Source organism: Neospora caninum, chromosome IV, assembly GCF_000208865.1.
Source record: "Neospora caninum Liverpool complete genome, chromosome IV".
Classification (NCBI taxonomy): domain Eukaryota; phylum Apicomplexa; class Conoidasida; order Eucoccidiorida; family Sarcocystidae; genus Neospora; species Neospora caninum.
The window spans coordinates 1,334,515-1,350,043 of NC_018389.1; the positions used below are offsets into that span (position 1 = coordinate 1,334,515).

The 15,529-nt window shown below is 60.0% G+C and overlaps 1 protein-coding gene across 1 annotated transcript; it reads right to left on the bottom strand.

Annotated features, from left to right (window-relative positions):
• Positions 1-1,328: 1,328 nt before the first annotated feature.
• Positions 1,329-10,331, bottom strand: NCLIV_011170 (hypothetical protein; the record flags this gene model as incomplete). Its single annotated transcript, XM_003880634.1, has 11 exons — positions 1,329-3,253; positions 3,461-3,606; positions 3,972-4,058; positions 4,251-4,310; positions 4,681-4,790; positions 5,184-5,341; positions 5,460-5,642; positions 6,071-6,236; positions 6,607-6,711; positions 7,057-7,190; positions 7,370-10,331. The coding sequence occupies 11 exons, from the start codon at positions 10,329-10,331 to the stop codon at positions 1,329-1,331; spliced, it is 6,036 nt and encodes a 2,011-aa protein (XP_003880683.1).
• Positions 10,332-15,529: the final 5,198 nt, after the last annotated feature.

Genomic DNA, 15,529 nt, shown 5'->3' on the forward strand with positions numbered 1-15,529 from the left:
TGTAAATGGTTGGCATCTCTCTGGAACGCTGGAGAGATTTTTGTGTCCGCCTGGTACACGTAAGGATCTGTCCACACACTGGCGTATGCAAAGGCCCATCGACCCCACGCACCACCCAGCGAGATTGTCCTGGCGACACACTAGAGACAGCCCACAGTCGACGCCGACGCAACCACACACATATATGCGTGCTTGTGTACATGCACATGTTTCGTTACCTAAATGCACATGACGTTCGCTGTGAGCCCTCGGAGCCGTTCTGCGCGGCAGCTTTCCCGCCGGTTGATCCGGCGCGAAAGACGCGAGGTTCGACGATCATGATCCTAAACCCTAAAAGCGATGAAATGCTTGGAACGCGAAGAACCCTCCCCCTCCCCGACAGTCCAGCTGATTCCCACAGGGGAGCTCCGCGTTTTGACACAAAGGCCACGCGAGCACCCACATATATCTGACAAACATGCGGAGACAGGAAGCCCCAACACATGGCCGGTCGCTCTTGATCTCGGGGGAAGGCTTACACGTGACTCGAATGAGAAGCACAACCAACACATTGGGCGCGGAGACGCTCGGACACACACAGACTCGGCGCTTATGCATGAAACGCGTGGCATACGGCGAAAAGAATCGAAGCACACTAGCACTCGACATTTAGAGACACGATCCCACACGTGGGGTTGACAGCCCACCCCAGAGAAGAAACGGTTCCCGACGTATAGACAGCCTCGAGGTCTTCCGCCGAGGGAGACACTTCTTGCCGCGGGGTGACTTTCAGCGTCCAAAATTCGATTTCCACACCCAGCGAGTGCCCTCGAACCGTTTAGAAACGCCCCACCGACACAGTTTATACAAAGAAATACCGGTCTCCACAACCGGGAACAAAAATCCGCGCAGCTGGCCGGATATACACATATCCACTTGGGTCCGAGGCACACGCCACAGACACACACGGCGAGCGTCGACGACCGCTTTAAAATTCGCAAGTTGACATACGACACTTGGTTCACGAGACACAGTCCAACGAACTGAAGAATGAGGGCCCTATCCGGTGGCTCAGCGGCCAGACAGCCGAACACGGGGCTTCCGGAAGCCTGAAATGAGATGCCTTCCCGTGCATGCTATCCCTGCACACTCGGGCCCGATTAAAAAAAGCCTGTGGTCCTACGCTGTGCGCCTTCTCGAGGCACATGCTCCAGCAGCCCACCCACCGCAGGAAGCGACTTGTTTCCCACGCCCTTCATTCGTCCTCCGGTTCCCTTCACGGTTGCATGCACTGCAAGCACGAACCTCGAGCGACTCTGCCCCCCTGGAGACACCCGAGGCGTGGCTTTCTACGTTTGGTGGCGGTACTGCTGAAAGGCTTTTAACACTTCATTCATCATCTCGGGTGTGAGCGGCAGGACGTTGCCAGTGTTTCTCCCCTCTTCATCGAGCATGGGCGGCCTCCCCGCTGGGTCTGGTCTCCGGCCGGCTGACTCCCCGAGACCGGAAGCCTGTTTCCCTGAAGCCTCGCGAGGGTGGAGGCAGGCGACAAGCTCTGACTGACTGGTGGACGCGTGGGCACCTGCGTCGGGAGCGCGCGACAGGGGTGGGCCGGGCTGTCTCCGTCGCTCGTCGACGGCCGCTAGGCGCTCGTCGCGCCGTTCGCCTGTGCGCCGCACAGACAGCGGGAAGCAGGTGTCTCTGGCGACCGAGGGGAGGGGCGGGAGAGGCCCCACGCGCCCGCAAGACGAGAAGCTGCTGGGGACGCAGTCGCTCATCGCCCGCTCTCTGCGAGGCCACGCGAAAGCGCCGGCGCCCACCGAGCCCGCGCCGATATCCATGACCTCCGACAACACGCTCGGCGCCTCGGGACTGGACGGGACGCCGGGGCACGGCCCGCGCGCCGCAGGCACCGACGGCCTCCCCGGCGGAGTGGGACAGTGTCGAGCAAAGTGCGAACCCGACGCGCTGGGGGTGAAGACGGAGAAGGAAGGCAGCGTCGAAGGCGGCTCCGAGGACGAACTGTCCCACACTGCGTTGCCGCTGAGGGACCCAAAGGTGGAGGCCCGCTGGACCTCGGCCCTCACAGCGGGAAAAGAAGGGACCGACGAGGCAGCCGCGGCCTGTGAAACGCCTGACTGGGCGGAGGGGGCTCGCGGCTGACTGCGGACCGGGGAAGAGAGGGAAGCCAAGAAATACCTCTGGAGAGCCGCGAGAGCAGAAGCCTGGCGTGAAAACGCTTGTCCACCCGACACCCACTGCTGCAGATCTGGCGACTCCTCCTCTCGCGCGGCCGATCCACCCCCGCGGCCGCCTCTCCCTTTCGCATTGGGGACTTCTTCTCCGCTGGTTCCCAGCGCCTCGTCAGCTCCGGAGACAAAGGCATGACTCCTTTGCGTCTTCTCCGCCCCACACTCCCTTCGGCGCCCGCCCTTGTCAGCAGCTGCACTTCCGGCCGCCCGTCTCTCCGGCTGGCCCCTGGAGTACCCGAGGCCGTCGTCGGCTCTGTCGCCTTTCCGCTTCCCTTTCGAGACTGCGTCTCCGCCCTCGCCCATCCGCCCCGGCCCCGACTTGCCGCGTCCTTCGTCGCTTCGACTGGGCACCGATTTCCCAGCCTCGTCGCTCTTCTCCTGCCGAGTCCGGTCTCGGCTCTTCTCGCCTCGCTGCGCGCGCCCCTTCTCGCCCTTCAGAGGCTTCGCCTGGCGAGACCCGAACCGTTTGTCCGGTTGATCGCGGGAGACGCCACTCGCCGAGAAGGAGACGTGCTGGCCCTCCCGGCCCTGGCCCCTGTCGCGTCCCTTCCCAGGCAGGCCTTCGCCCCGCGGGGTGCAGGAGCCCCCGCCGAGGACCCGAGGCGCGAGGGAAACAGGGGGAGGCGACACCGCCGGCGGCTGCGGGACCGACACCGGCGAGGCACTCAGCGAGGAAGATAAGCGAGGTTCACCCGCCACAGACAAGACCGAAGACCCCGGAGCGGGGCCGCAGCCACTCTGGCGCCCAGGCGCTTCCGTTCGAGGAGGCGGGGGATGGACAGATCTCGGACGAGGAATGGTCGAGGCAGAGAAAGAAGAGGAGGGGTGAAGCTGCGCGGGGGGATCAGCCGACAGGGACAGAGGCGCCGAGACCGTCCGAGACAGCACTTCTCGTCCTCCCTTTCCGCCCTTGGGGCTGCCCCCTGTCGAGTACCCGAGGGAGGGAGGGGAGGCGGGACCCGAGGAGCTCCCCGATCCCCCGCTGCTCTCCAGGCGCTCCAGAGCCGTGACGATATGCTTGCCTGCATGCGCATGCACCAGAAAAAGCAGACACATCGACCAGGGAAAAACGCTAGGCGGCTTTTCCCTTGCCTCCCTCGCTCCACGGGAACCGGTTAAAACACCCAGGACTCGGGGCAAAATAACTGGCCGAGGTGTTAAGGCCGCGCTGTGCGTCCCGTCCACCTTTTCAACCGAAAGACTTCTCGCCGGCATCCGCCCACACCTACCGTAAGTGAATTTCTTCAAAATATCCACATGCTCGCGAAGAAGCCGCAGAAGCGGAGGCCGCAAGTCATCCGGGGCGACTTCCATCATTCGCTGAACGACGTAGTTGCCGTACCGGTCCAACATGACCATCTTCAACGGCTGTCCCCTGGACACAAATTATGTGTGCACAGTGCACAACACTAAAATGACGATCTGCCGTACGCACATTTGCTTGTCTCTGCCACTGCGTCGCGCGTCCCCACGTTCCTATGGAGAGATCGGTTTTCCTGGGTGCATGCAATCGCAAAGGCCAAGATTTCGTGTCGAAAAGAAACGGGCATGCCCCAGAGCGGCACCCCTTCTGGGCTCAAAAACATTCCCGACACTGCAAACGTCTCGGCGAAAAAAACAGCTGCACGCGTCACTGCAGCTGAAACAGCAGCGCCTGTCCATACGTCGCCCTGTGAACTGCCGAGGTACCGCGTCTGTTCCTCCAGGCCAAGCGTATGGGCATATCCCCCCGCGGCTTACATCATCTCAGGGCCCAGAGCCGCACTGATGATGCCGCGGCGCGCGCACCCCATGGCGTTCAGCGTCAGAGCTCGCTCGACCACGTTGCTGCACAGATAACACGAGAACAGGCAAATTCGCAAAACTCGAAATGCACACCATTCGGAACACAAACACGGATTTTCGGTAAAAAAATTCAATGCCCTATCTGCCACACCTAAAGTCTGAAGACGGGATCGAACTCGTAGGCGCTCGAAGCGGCATGTGCCCCCTTTCCCCTTCACATCGTCGCACACTTACCACGCATATTTTTCTGTGGAGAGAGGGATGATGTCCTCGCACATGAAGTCGATGATTTTCCTGACACAGAAACAACCAAACACGGGGCGAAATCTGCGGAAAGACCAAACGACGGACAGTCTCGAACCTTTCTTCCCCGCAGGCAGAGGACAAAAACTGTGTTTTGTAATTTCGCAACCTCCCTCAAAAACAGATTCTTATGGTGACCTTCAGAGGCGACATGTGTCCAGGCTCGACGGAAGGAAGTACGTGGCAGAGACTGCAATCACCCCCCCTCCGGCGGCCTTCCTGAACTCTGCGCTTCACAGACACTGTCCACGAGAGACCGGGCGAGTTGTGGCCCACAAACGGGCGTGGGTTCCGGTTAGGTCATTACTGAGAACGCGCGAGCACCGTGCATGCGCCTTCTATGCTTCGACGGTTGCCTCACATTTTGTCTGAGTCTCGACCAAACTCGAGAATGTGCTGGACCACGTAGTTCCCAAACTGGTCCCGGATAAGCATGCGCAGTTCCGCCATGACAGCGTCAATAAGGGTCGCCTAAGAAGAAAACAAAAGCACAGCACCCAAGTTCGTCGGGTCCCCCGTCCACCCCCTTGTACGCTCTCTCCATGAGCGAGGACGCGCTCCCAGGGAGACGTTCACCAGCAAACTCAGCATCGTGTGGCCGTACAGACGGCACCACATCTCGTCCTGAATAAATGGAGGAAACCGCCAACGCGTTGCGCTGTGAGCGCTGTCTATACATCGGCACGCCTACACCGAGAAAACCGACTTTCTTTGGGCATACACTTGGATATGCGCAGCTTCCTGGCTCATGTGGCACGTGTGCACACTGTGTGTACAAGCGCCTCTCGTACCTCTGCAGACCGTGAGATCTGCAAAAGGTCAAGCAGGCGTCCTCATGCAGACTGCAGAGACCTTTTGACTCACCACCTGGGAAATCGGACAGGCCTCCAGAAGTCGCTGGATCACGCGACAGCCGTACGAGTGGACACTCATGCGCGCTTCTTGTCCTTTGAACGCGTCGATGATGAACTGGGCCGACGGCGAGGGCAGCCTCTCTGCACATTTCTGGATGACGTGGTTTCCTGAAGAAAACGGCAAAGGAGAAAAGAGGGTGACAACGCGTCACGGAAAGCGCCTCGTCCGGTTCCACGTGAACACTTGATAGTCCACCCGCCACCTGAAAAACAGACTGTCTCTTACCGTGCTGATCTTCGACACAAGTGACCACATGGTCCTTGAGCTCAGCAACGAGACGCAGCTGGGCGGGAACGGGAAGCGATTCCACGGCTCGCTGAATCAGTCGACAGCCGTAGACCTCCAGAGACAGCCGAAAGACATGTCCAGTTAGCTGTGCAGCTAGCCATTCCTTTTCTTTGTCAGTGCCTGGAACAAACACCGCCCGCAAACGCAACAGAGCGAATTCCAGCTCCGCCAAACCGAGACGCCCTGAAACCCCCATGGCTGCAGTGCCCCAAGAGGGGAGCGCCTTCTTGCCGGCGCACAGCGCCTCTCTGCAAACAGAAGCGAAGGGAGACTCCCGATGCGCCGCCGAAACTCCGGTTCCGAGCCCCGCTCCTGTCCTTGTATATCGACATATCCAGAGAGTCAGTGAAGAATACACACGGATTCATCCCGCACGCGCACATCTACATCCCTAGAGAGTTCCGAGCCCCTAGCAGATGTGACTGTTTTGACGAGCTCAGCTCGTCTGGTCCACGGTCTGGATTGCTTCGGGCCGATACGCAGGTGAAGGCTTTTCGGATGGATTTTCACAAACGCTCAATTTCCCACGCGCCGCTGCATCTTCTCACCCTTTTCAAAGAATTTTTGGAGCACATAATTTCCGTGTTGATCCGCGGAGAGGTCCAGGACGTGCGGCAGCAACTGCAGGAGAACCGGAACCCGGTCTGCGAGAGAGCAAACTTCCAACTGTTCTTGTAGGAAGGCCGACGCAAACGGGTCTTTGGCGAATTCCAGCTGAACCAAAAACACAAAGACAGTCAACCGCCTACCATCGCTTCGCACCCAAACAAAAGAGAAGCCCTTAGCCACACGCACTCTCGAGACGCGCACGCGACCGCATCTGTGTGTGCCGAACCAGGCGAATCTGTGAAGGCAAACCGGAAATGTGGAAAGGCATGTAGAGCGCTCCTACAGCGTAGAGACACCAGAGTGGACGGACGCGCCCACAGCAGGCATGGATACGGATCATGCGGATCGTAGCGTGTGGAACGGTGTGAGTCACCCGCTGTGACACATGCCAGTGAATATTTGGGTACCCTGGAACGCCGTAGGTCCGGCCCCACTGGCGGAAGTTGAAATGCAGAAAACCCCAGACAAAACGTACAGCATTATCGCCGATATCTCGCATGGTGAAGGGGGAAACTGTGCCCAAGCGGAAGTTCCTCAGAGCAGTGCTACATGAGGGCGGAAGGGGAGCATTTGCAGCGCCCTGGAAAGCACACGCAAAAGCCGCACAGACCAAGAAGGTTACGCGTCGACACTTTGCACCCGCACTGCATGCAGGTTTTCAACCTCCTTCCCCGTCGCGTACCGCGTCAAAAGCAGACACACGCAGGAAATGAGAGTTCTCCTCTTTTAAAAGAGTGCGATTGTGCCTGCCACTGGGGATCGAGGCACTTTCAGAGATGAGAGGCGAGATGCAGCCAGTCGTTTCTTGGCCCGCACAGACCGTTGCGAGCGCCATCTTCTGGTCCAGGGCTACTCAGATTGGCCACAGCCAAGGGAGAGAACTGCATGCGGGCCGGCCCCGCTCTTTCGTTTTCTCCGGTCTTACCATTCCCTCCACTGCCGACGCAGGCCCTGAGCCTCTTCCTCGGCGGTTCTCTCTCTTTTTCCGTCCTCTTCTTGACTCCGCAACAGAATCGGTAGCGCTGCCTGTGCCAATAGCGGACGGGGACGCGGAGGCAACTGCGCACATGAGACACGAAAAGCCACGAATCCGTCGAGGGGGAGCGGGAGCAAGTCGCGCAAGGACAGGCCTACACCGACCGCGAGGCCCCCGATCGAAAAAAGAGAATCGGCACCGCAGATGCTTCCCTGTCCTCGTTTTTCTAACGCTCCCCCGCTAGTCCCCTCGCCCGACTTACGTGAGGAGACAGGAGACCGCGTGGCGCGTCCGCCGGGGCGAGGCTGAGGCGCGGCCTCAGGAGACAAGAAGTCGAGCGGAGACGAGAGAGACGGCAGCGCAGGACCAGGGAAGAAGGCGCCCCCAGGAACGCCCCCACACGCAGCGCCTGAGCGCACAGCAAGGCCTCGGTGTGTTTCGGCCTTTGCTTTTCCCCCGCCTCGCCCGCTCTTCGACTCTGCCTCGTTGCCCAGCCCAGCGTCGTTGCCTTGAGCGGCGTGGGACGAGCTGTGGCGCGGATACAGGGCCGAGGACACAGCGCCGGCCAGATCCCCCGGACTTCTCTGGGAGATGGGGCAGCACGAGGACGACGATGGCGACGAGAAGGGGGGCGGGAGGACATGGGGGGAAGCGAGGGTGAAGTCGTGCGGCGTCACAGGGTAGAGCAGCCGCTTTCTCTCGAACTCGCCGGGTGCTACGAGCGCAGCATCGGGATAGGTCCCAGCGCAGCCTTCGGGGCCTGGAGCCCTGGCTTTCGTGTCGGCGCCACACGCCTGCACTTCGGGGACAGGAGGCACCCCACACTCGACGCCGGCGTGCAGAGGGACGGTGTGCCGCATGTACGGCTTGTCTCGCAACAGAAGCAGGCGCTCGAGGAGGGAAGGGTCCAACTGCGGCCCCGCCTGGGAGTGCGCATTCGTCTCGCGTTTCTGTCGCTCTGTGGCCACGATGTGCTCCAGCAGAGACAGCTCCTCCTCGCTGATGAAGAACGAGGACGGAGACACAGTGTCCCGTTGGACGTCTAGGCGTGAGGTGGGAAGCGCGACGGGATGCCAGCAAGAAGACGGCGGCGAGCCGGGGAAGGGTGACGGATGCAAGGTTGGCTGCGGAAAGGAAGGCGCTGCAGACGAAGAGGGCGAGGACGGCGACGAACACGGGAAGAGTGAGACGAGCGAGCATGCTGGCGACGCACCACGCCCCGAAGCTGTGTCGCGCCGCTCCCTCTCTGCGCCCAGACCGGGCGGCTGCTGAGGCACTAGAAACGTAAGGCCTGGAGACGAGGGCGACGAGAACAGCGGAGGCGGAGACGGAAAGGCAACCGGAGGGTGACAAGGAGGAGACGAGACCATGGGAGAGGACGACGGCGGCGACGGCGAGTGCGTCGACAAAGACATGGTTCCTTGGCGCGACGCCTGCCCGAAACCGTCCTTTTCAGGCCGCCCTTCGGAGAGAGCTTCCAGAGTCTCGTCCCCGCGCTTTCGATGCGGTCCGGCTCTCTTGTCTTGTCCGCTGTCTTTGCCCGCGTTTCCGCGCCCGTCCTCCCCCTTCTCTTTGTGCACGCCGTCGACTCGGCCAGCCTCGGCGCACATCTCGCTCTCCTGGGGGTCTCTTTCTTCTCTCTCCATGCCAAGGGCGACGAGGACGTCCAGGAGCACGGCACTCTCCTTCTTGCCTAACCCGAGGCTTTGACGCAAGAACGACAGGGCCTTGTGGAGCCGGACTTCGCCGTCTCGATGACTTGGTAGGCCATCGAACAAAACCGACCCAGGAGAATGCGGTTGAGCAGGCGAGGAAGCCTGTGGACGCACGATGGAATCTAGGGCCTGCCTCGCACGCGCACGAGGAGACATGTCCCCGAGCACTTCTCCGTTATCAACAGGCCTACGGACGTCTAGCTCCTTTTCTGCCTGTCCGGCTCCCCTCCCGTCTGCGTCTCCTGGACGTGTGAACACGTCTCCACTTTGCGCCTCTTCTTTCCGGTCCTCGGAAAACCCCTGCTTCGCCTCGCCGTCTTGCTCGCCCCGCGACGAGCTCTGAGCCTGCATGTCTCCTGTCTCGTGGCTGCCTTCGCGCGTCATTCCCGGTGGCGGCGCCAAGCCCGAAAGGCCCGCAAACGAATGCCCAAGGGCCCGCTGCGACTGGCGGGTGCCGTCGATGCTATCTAGACCCAGAGACGCGTCTGCTTCCGGCGAGGACACGTTTTCGCCCGCCTGCGAGAGACACGGCCCTTTGTCACCCTGCAGCCAGTCTATGGAGAAGGCCCGCTCGACCTCGGCCGGGACGCCAGCGCCCCGGGATGGCCTCGAGGAAGGGAACAGCGAGGAGGGCGAGGAGAAGGAGGAAGAATACGCAGAGAGAGGGTGGACATCTCGGGAGCCGAGGCCAAAGGAAAAGGGAGTTGGTCGGGGTTCGGACGCGTCTCTCTGCGGAAAAGAGACAACAGGGAGCGACGGCTCTTCCCACTCTCGCTCGGGACCTGTCTGCGCCTTCGTCTCCTTTTCTGAACAAAGGGGGAGCGCTGAAGCTTCCAAAGGCGCCCCCGGTTCTCGTGCATTGACATCTCGAACAAGGTCGCCTTGCGGTACAGGCAGACTGGAAGAAGACGGGCCACGCGACAGGGGACTAGCGGGAGTTGGACTCTTCCCTTGCTGAGAAAGGCTTTGGCACTCCTCGGCAGGTTCCTCCTCTGGCGTCTCGCGTTTTTCGCTCGACGCCTTGCTCTCGCCACTGACTTGACGAGGACCGCCTTCGTCCTCTTCTTGGTCTTCTTCGATTTGCGCAAGAAGATGTGAAGACTGTCGCCCCTCCGCAGAAAAGCGTCGCCGCTGGCTGTCGAAGGAGGTGAAGGTGGAGAGCGAGGAAAGAGCACGGAACAGCACGGCATCGTCCAGGCGCCCAGAGCTCCGTCTGCCGTCGCCCTGGGAAGCCTGGGTACTCGCCGACGCCGTGCTGTCTCTGTGGCCTTTCACGGGACAGCCTCCCTCTTCTTCGCGGTTCCCCACAGACACGACTGGACGCGCCTTCACAGGGGAGAGACAAACTTCAGAGCACACGTCAGCCCCGTCAACGAACCTGTTGCCGCAGGCATCTGGAGGAAAGAAAGAAGGGACTTCGACAGTTCCGCTTTTTGTCTCCACATAGCCACACACCCCCGTCGCTCTCTCCGCAGAGAGCCCGACGACTGCGCTCTCTTCGTTTTCCATTTTTGTGAACTTTCAACAAAGAGGACACCTCGACACACAGCCGACAGGTGGACACGAAGGGGGTGATGACAGAAGGCGAGAATTCAAGCGACACTACAGAATACGGTTCACTGCTGCCCAAAGCGACAAAACGGTACCACCCGACAGCCCTCATGTGGAGGAAGACTCCCACCCGAGACCCGTCCTCAAAAGCGAGATCAACTGGTGCGTGCAAAAACGAGAGACCGTGCGGTCGCTGTCTCCGCACCGCAGACGCCGACAGGACGACTCGGGCAATTCTGGGCAGATCCTGCCGCTCGGCGCGTCTCGCAGGCGTTCGTTCAGTAAATGAGAGCGCAGGAAACTCAAGGGACGCGGTCACCCGACCCTCGCAATCGGCCGTGAGACGAGAAATCAGCCTCTTCTTTCCCGTCCTCTCGCGACCCTCCGTTCTTCTCTGTTCTCGCATCAGAGGCCGCGACCGTGGCGCCTCTCCAGATCCTTCCGACACGACCGTCTGTTTAACCCTTTGGCAGAGACAAGCGATGCCCGGTTCGGTTTCAGGCAGCGAGTTCTGCGCAGAAAAATACGCGGAGAGAGTGGTCACAGAGGTAGAGAAAAACTCCCTCCTGTCGGGGCCGAGGACGTAAAAAAACCTAGGGAAGGCACGAGACGCCGAGCCACGCGACTAGAAAGCACGGACAAAAATACAATGGGTGAGAACGAGAGAAAGGCGCTCCGGGTTTGCCGGTGGCGAGAACAGAATCGCCAGGCGCCTGATTGACAAGATCGAGACGAAAAGTCCTGGTCGGCGTTCCACCCAGTACCGTCGAAAAAAGCGGCGTTTCGCCGGTCGCGCCGACCTCAGCCGACCCGCCAGAATGGCTGCAGAGGCGAAAGGCGAGCGAGGCGTGCTTCCATTGCGAGAGTCCGGCCGCGCCGCGCTTTCACGCTTTCCCACACGTTCAACAGCGTTGAGTTCTCCAGGTGTCTCTGCATCAACCTTGCCGGTCCGAGGAACAGTGTGAGCACTTCCCTTCACTTAAACAGAGAGCGGTTTCGCATCACGCGCTCAGGGTGGACACACACGCATCGACGTAGCTGTGGGGAAGACCTCTATATACTGTCGACGCGTCGTCAGAAGCCGCTTCGAGGAAAATCTCTGGCGTTGCGCCCTCGTTTTCGCAGGGAATTGCACAACAAACCAAACCGAGCAGTCGCCGCGCCTGTGCGGCCTGTCTCATGGACTCAGCGTTCGCGTTTTGGAGTTCCTCTGTACAAGAAAGTCCCAGGTCGACGAAGAGGTGCGGCGAGAGAAAAACGCGGAGCGTTTTGAGCACCCTCGAACGGCAAGGCAATTGAATCAGGGAGTACGGCACAAAACGCCAGCGGGGGCAGTGGAAAAAGAAGGCGAAAACGAGAAGCATTCGCGAGGCTAACGCGAACGGACACGCCTATGTCGACCCGCACAGACGCTTGACAAGATTGGGGGCGGGACCGCGAAGAAGCGGAGGGGAAAAGCGATTGAAGACAGCGAGGACGAACAGGTAGAGTGCCCCCGGTGGGCGAAGAGAGCGACTGTTCTCCCAGGTGCTCTGCAGGGAGAGGAGCGAGAGGAAAAGGCAACAAAAAGGCGTCGCCAAAGATGCGCGGCACGGAACTTCGTTGTCGGCCGGGAGCAACGACGTCGACCGCGTTGAGTCGCGCGTTTTCCGACAAAGACTCGAGACGGACGCTCTTGAACGAACAAAGACAGGCACGCACAAAACGGGCGACGCGAAAGGCCTGTCTTTTTCAGGCACAATCCCACTTTTCGCAGGTTCACACGGGCGCCCCGTTCTCTCGCCCGCGTTGGGCAGCGGCCGTGCCTCAGAGAATCGAGACGCGGCCGACACAGATGGTTCCCTCTCTTGAACAGACAGACCTACCCCAGTGAAACGGTCTTTTGCGCCCACTTTTTGGGCAGACAACAATGCAGATCCGAAGGGAGACGAACCGTCTCCTGGCAAATCGATTCAGCGAGAAGACAGACTGCCGACGCACGCGGTCCTCGCATATTTGGAGCCGTTTCAGGCGCGAGGTCGAGTCGAGGCCGCAGGAACTAGGAGGAAAGCCAGGAGAGACGGTGTGGTCTCGAGGAGCACGGGCACTCGACTTTCGCAAGTGGACTGGGGGAAAACTGGGACGGAACGAACTGGGAAGCGACGCTTTCCACAAACAGGTGACACCACTTGGGGGGGCGAGTCTCGCAGGCAAAAGAACGAAACTGGCAAGAGCCGGGAAGGCGCCGCAACATCCAGAGAGCCGTGGGCGTCAACGCACTTGGACAAGAAACGAATGGCCCAAACCGAGGGCAACTTTTCTCCCACGTAGAGATTTGACAAAACGGTCCTGCAGGCCGCGCATTAGCGGAGACCTTGCACAACGCCCGAAAAAGTTTGAAACGGGTCTCATTTATGGCGCTTGGGGGCAGGCGGCGGGGAGGTGACTCGGGACGACTCGCGCGGGCGTTTTTCTGCCGTCGCTTGGGAAAAATACGGGCGGGACGAGGACGCTTCGCTCCTTCCCATGTCCCCCTCTCGCTCCCGTCGAATGCGTCTTCTTGTTCGTTCGGCGGAAAAACTCGGGTTTGTCGCCTAGAGACCACAACAGAGCGAGGAAAAATGGTGCAGGCCGGGCGACTGTCGGCAGACGCACAGAGCTCCAGTGGCCTTGTTCGCTCTACCACAGAAAAAGAGTGGGAAGGCGGTCCGTTTTCGCTCCTCCAAAGGCGCACTGCTCTGCCACTTCGGTTCATCCCTTTCGCTCCTCACAGCTCTGCCTCGCGAAAGCAACGGCCTCGCACATTGCACCCGCAACTCTGGGGCTTCGATGAGGGCGCGCGGGCCCTCACGTTTTGTAGGAAAAAGACACCGAAACCAGAAACGCCCATACCATCGGAACCGGAAGACATATGGGAGACTTGCGCGGGTCTCTGAATGGCGCTAAACCCGATAGATCCGTTTTTTCCTCGCTCGGAGCGCTCGCGCTGCGCCCCGCCGCACTCGCCCTGTCTGTCGGTGTGGTAGCTTGTCCGCCCGAGGGACGAGCGTCGCACTTTTTCGAGGGAAGAAGGAGCAAGGGAGAGAGCAATCGGGAGAAAAAAAGAGGCAAGAGAAAACGTGGAGAAACTTCCCGCTCTTACATTTTTCGCCACACGCAGACCTGGTGTCAGACCGAAAAAGCGTCTAACCAGCCGCTCCCACGCTGCCAGGGAGAGTATCGTCGATTTCCCCTGGAATTTTACAGAGGAGCACGAGTCGCACTCACTCTGGACCCGAAACCGGAGAATTCCCCAAGCTTTCAGCGTCACACGACTCTCAGGACGAATCAGACGCACTGTTGACGCCGTCGCCGTGCCACGACCGAACTGGACGCAAGGGGGAAAAAACGGGTGAGAACCTGTGGCGGGGGCGGGACGAAAACGCGACGGCGGCTGGCCTCTCTCTGCGGCGCCGTTCTTCGTTCCTCGCCTCCTCCTCAGGAAAAACGACGCCTTTCTCAGGGAAAAACGGAAAAAACACGCACTCCGCTGTAGCCGACGAGGCAGATCCACACACGTTTCTTCGCTGGGGTTCCTCCTTGACACACCCCCAAAGCTTGGTAGACGGAGAGGAGAAACGGACGCGCCCCTGCGGATCCGCATAAATCACGTCGATATGTGCAAATACACAGATAAAAAGGAGGGGAGGAACGACACGCCCACAAAGCAGACGCGTCCTCACGTGTCTATACACCACTTTTCTACTTGCACACGCGCACAGAGTCCCGAAGGCGCGCGCGTTCATGCGTGTATGCACAGAAAAGAGGCAACATATTCCCAGACGACGCGTTCCTTGCCAGCAACGTTCCTGTGTGGATGTGTTCCTGGCGGCGGGGACTCGCCCCCGCCACAGCTCATGCAGCCCTTCGCGGCCACTTCCGCTCCTCCCCTCCAGTGCGCGCACAGCTGCCTTCCCTCCCTCCGTGTGACGCCCATCCAGCTACGAACAGTGCTACCCTCGAATTCCCCCCCCCCCCCCCCCCGCCCAATATAACCAAACGGACAAGAAAGAGCATGCACCTTTTCCGTCACTTGTGCGGGAGGAGGCGCATCCAACTGCCTCACCCGCCACGCGGGGCGCGCCTCTGTCCATCGCCTTCGGTCGAGCACGGCTGGAAACCACGCGACATCCCCTGTGTCTCTTGTTTGCGTACCAGAAAAAAAGCCCGCTCGGCAGTCTTTCTCTCTGTATCTGTCGACGCAGAGCCTTGCTCCTTTTTCCGTGGGTTTTCCGAGCCGCTTTTCCCCCAGAGAGGCGCGCACACGCAGGCAACAGTCCACGCACGAGCTCGGGGTAGATGGTGCGGAGCGCTCGCCTCGGTGTGGACACAGCCGGTGAGACCGCGATAGCATTCCGAGGCAACTCCAAAGACGTAACCCCTTAGAATCTGTGACGTGTGTCTTCTCGATTATTTTGCGGGAGGCAGCTTGCTGCCTGTGGAGAAGCCACTTCCAACTCCTTCTGGTGGACGAAGCGCGTGGATTTTTCCTTTTCCCGGCGGGCACGCGCCGCGGAGGCAAGCAGGCGCTTGCCGCTCGGCAGAGAACAACGGCTTGGAGACGTTCAGAACGGAGGCTGCCTGGAGAGAAGCCCCCCGACGGCAAGCGCGCAGAAACTGTTTTGGCGAGTTGTGCCTGGGAAATGCCCGAACAGTGACGCTGCCTAAGCACGTTCCCCTGTTTTCCCCGCCCACGATTCACCAACACAAAACTTGATGCCTTGTGGTTCGCGAGGCTCCCCCCCGTCGGAACACAGACAGGCCTGAAGGCGCGACCGCACATGCCGACGAAGGCTTTTCTGATGCAAGGAACGCACATGAAATACCCTCGGTGGCAAGCAGCATCATTCAATATATATAGCCCATTATCTACGTATTCACACACATTTGCATATACATTTATGTGGGGTTTCAAATACGTACACGTCTCCGTCTCTGTATGTACACATAACCTGATGCAAAGTCGGCGCAGTACGTGTGCTTGACACACAATCTACAGGTCGCGAGAGGACAAGACGACCTGAAGTACCAAGAATTTTAGAGAAAGGAGACGCCATGTTAAAACGCAAGCGCCAGATACACCTTTTGGGGCTTTCCTCCCCGCTTGCTGCCTGGCTTGACGGGCCAGCGCCGACAGC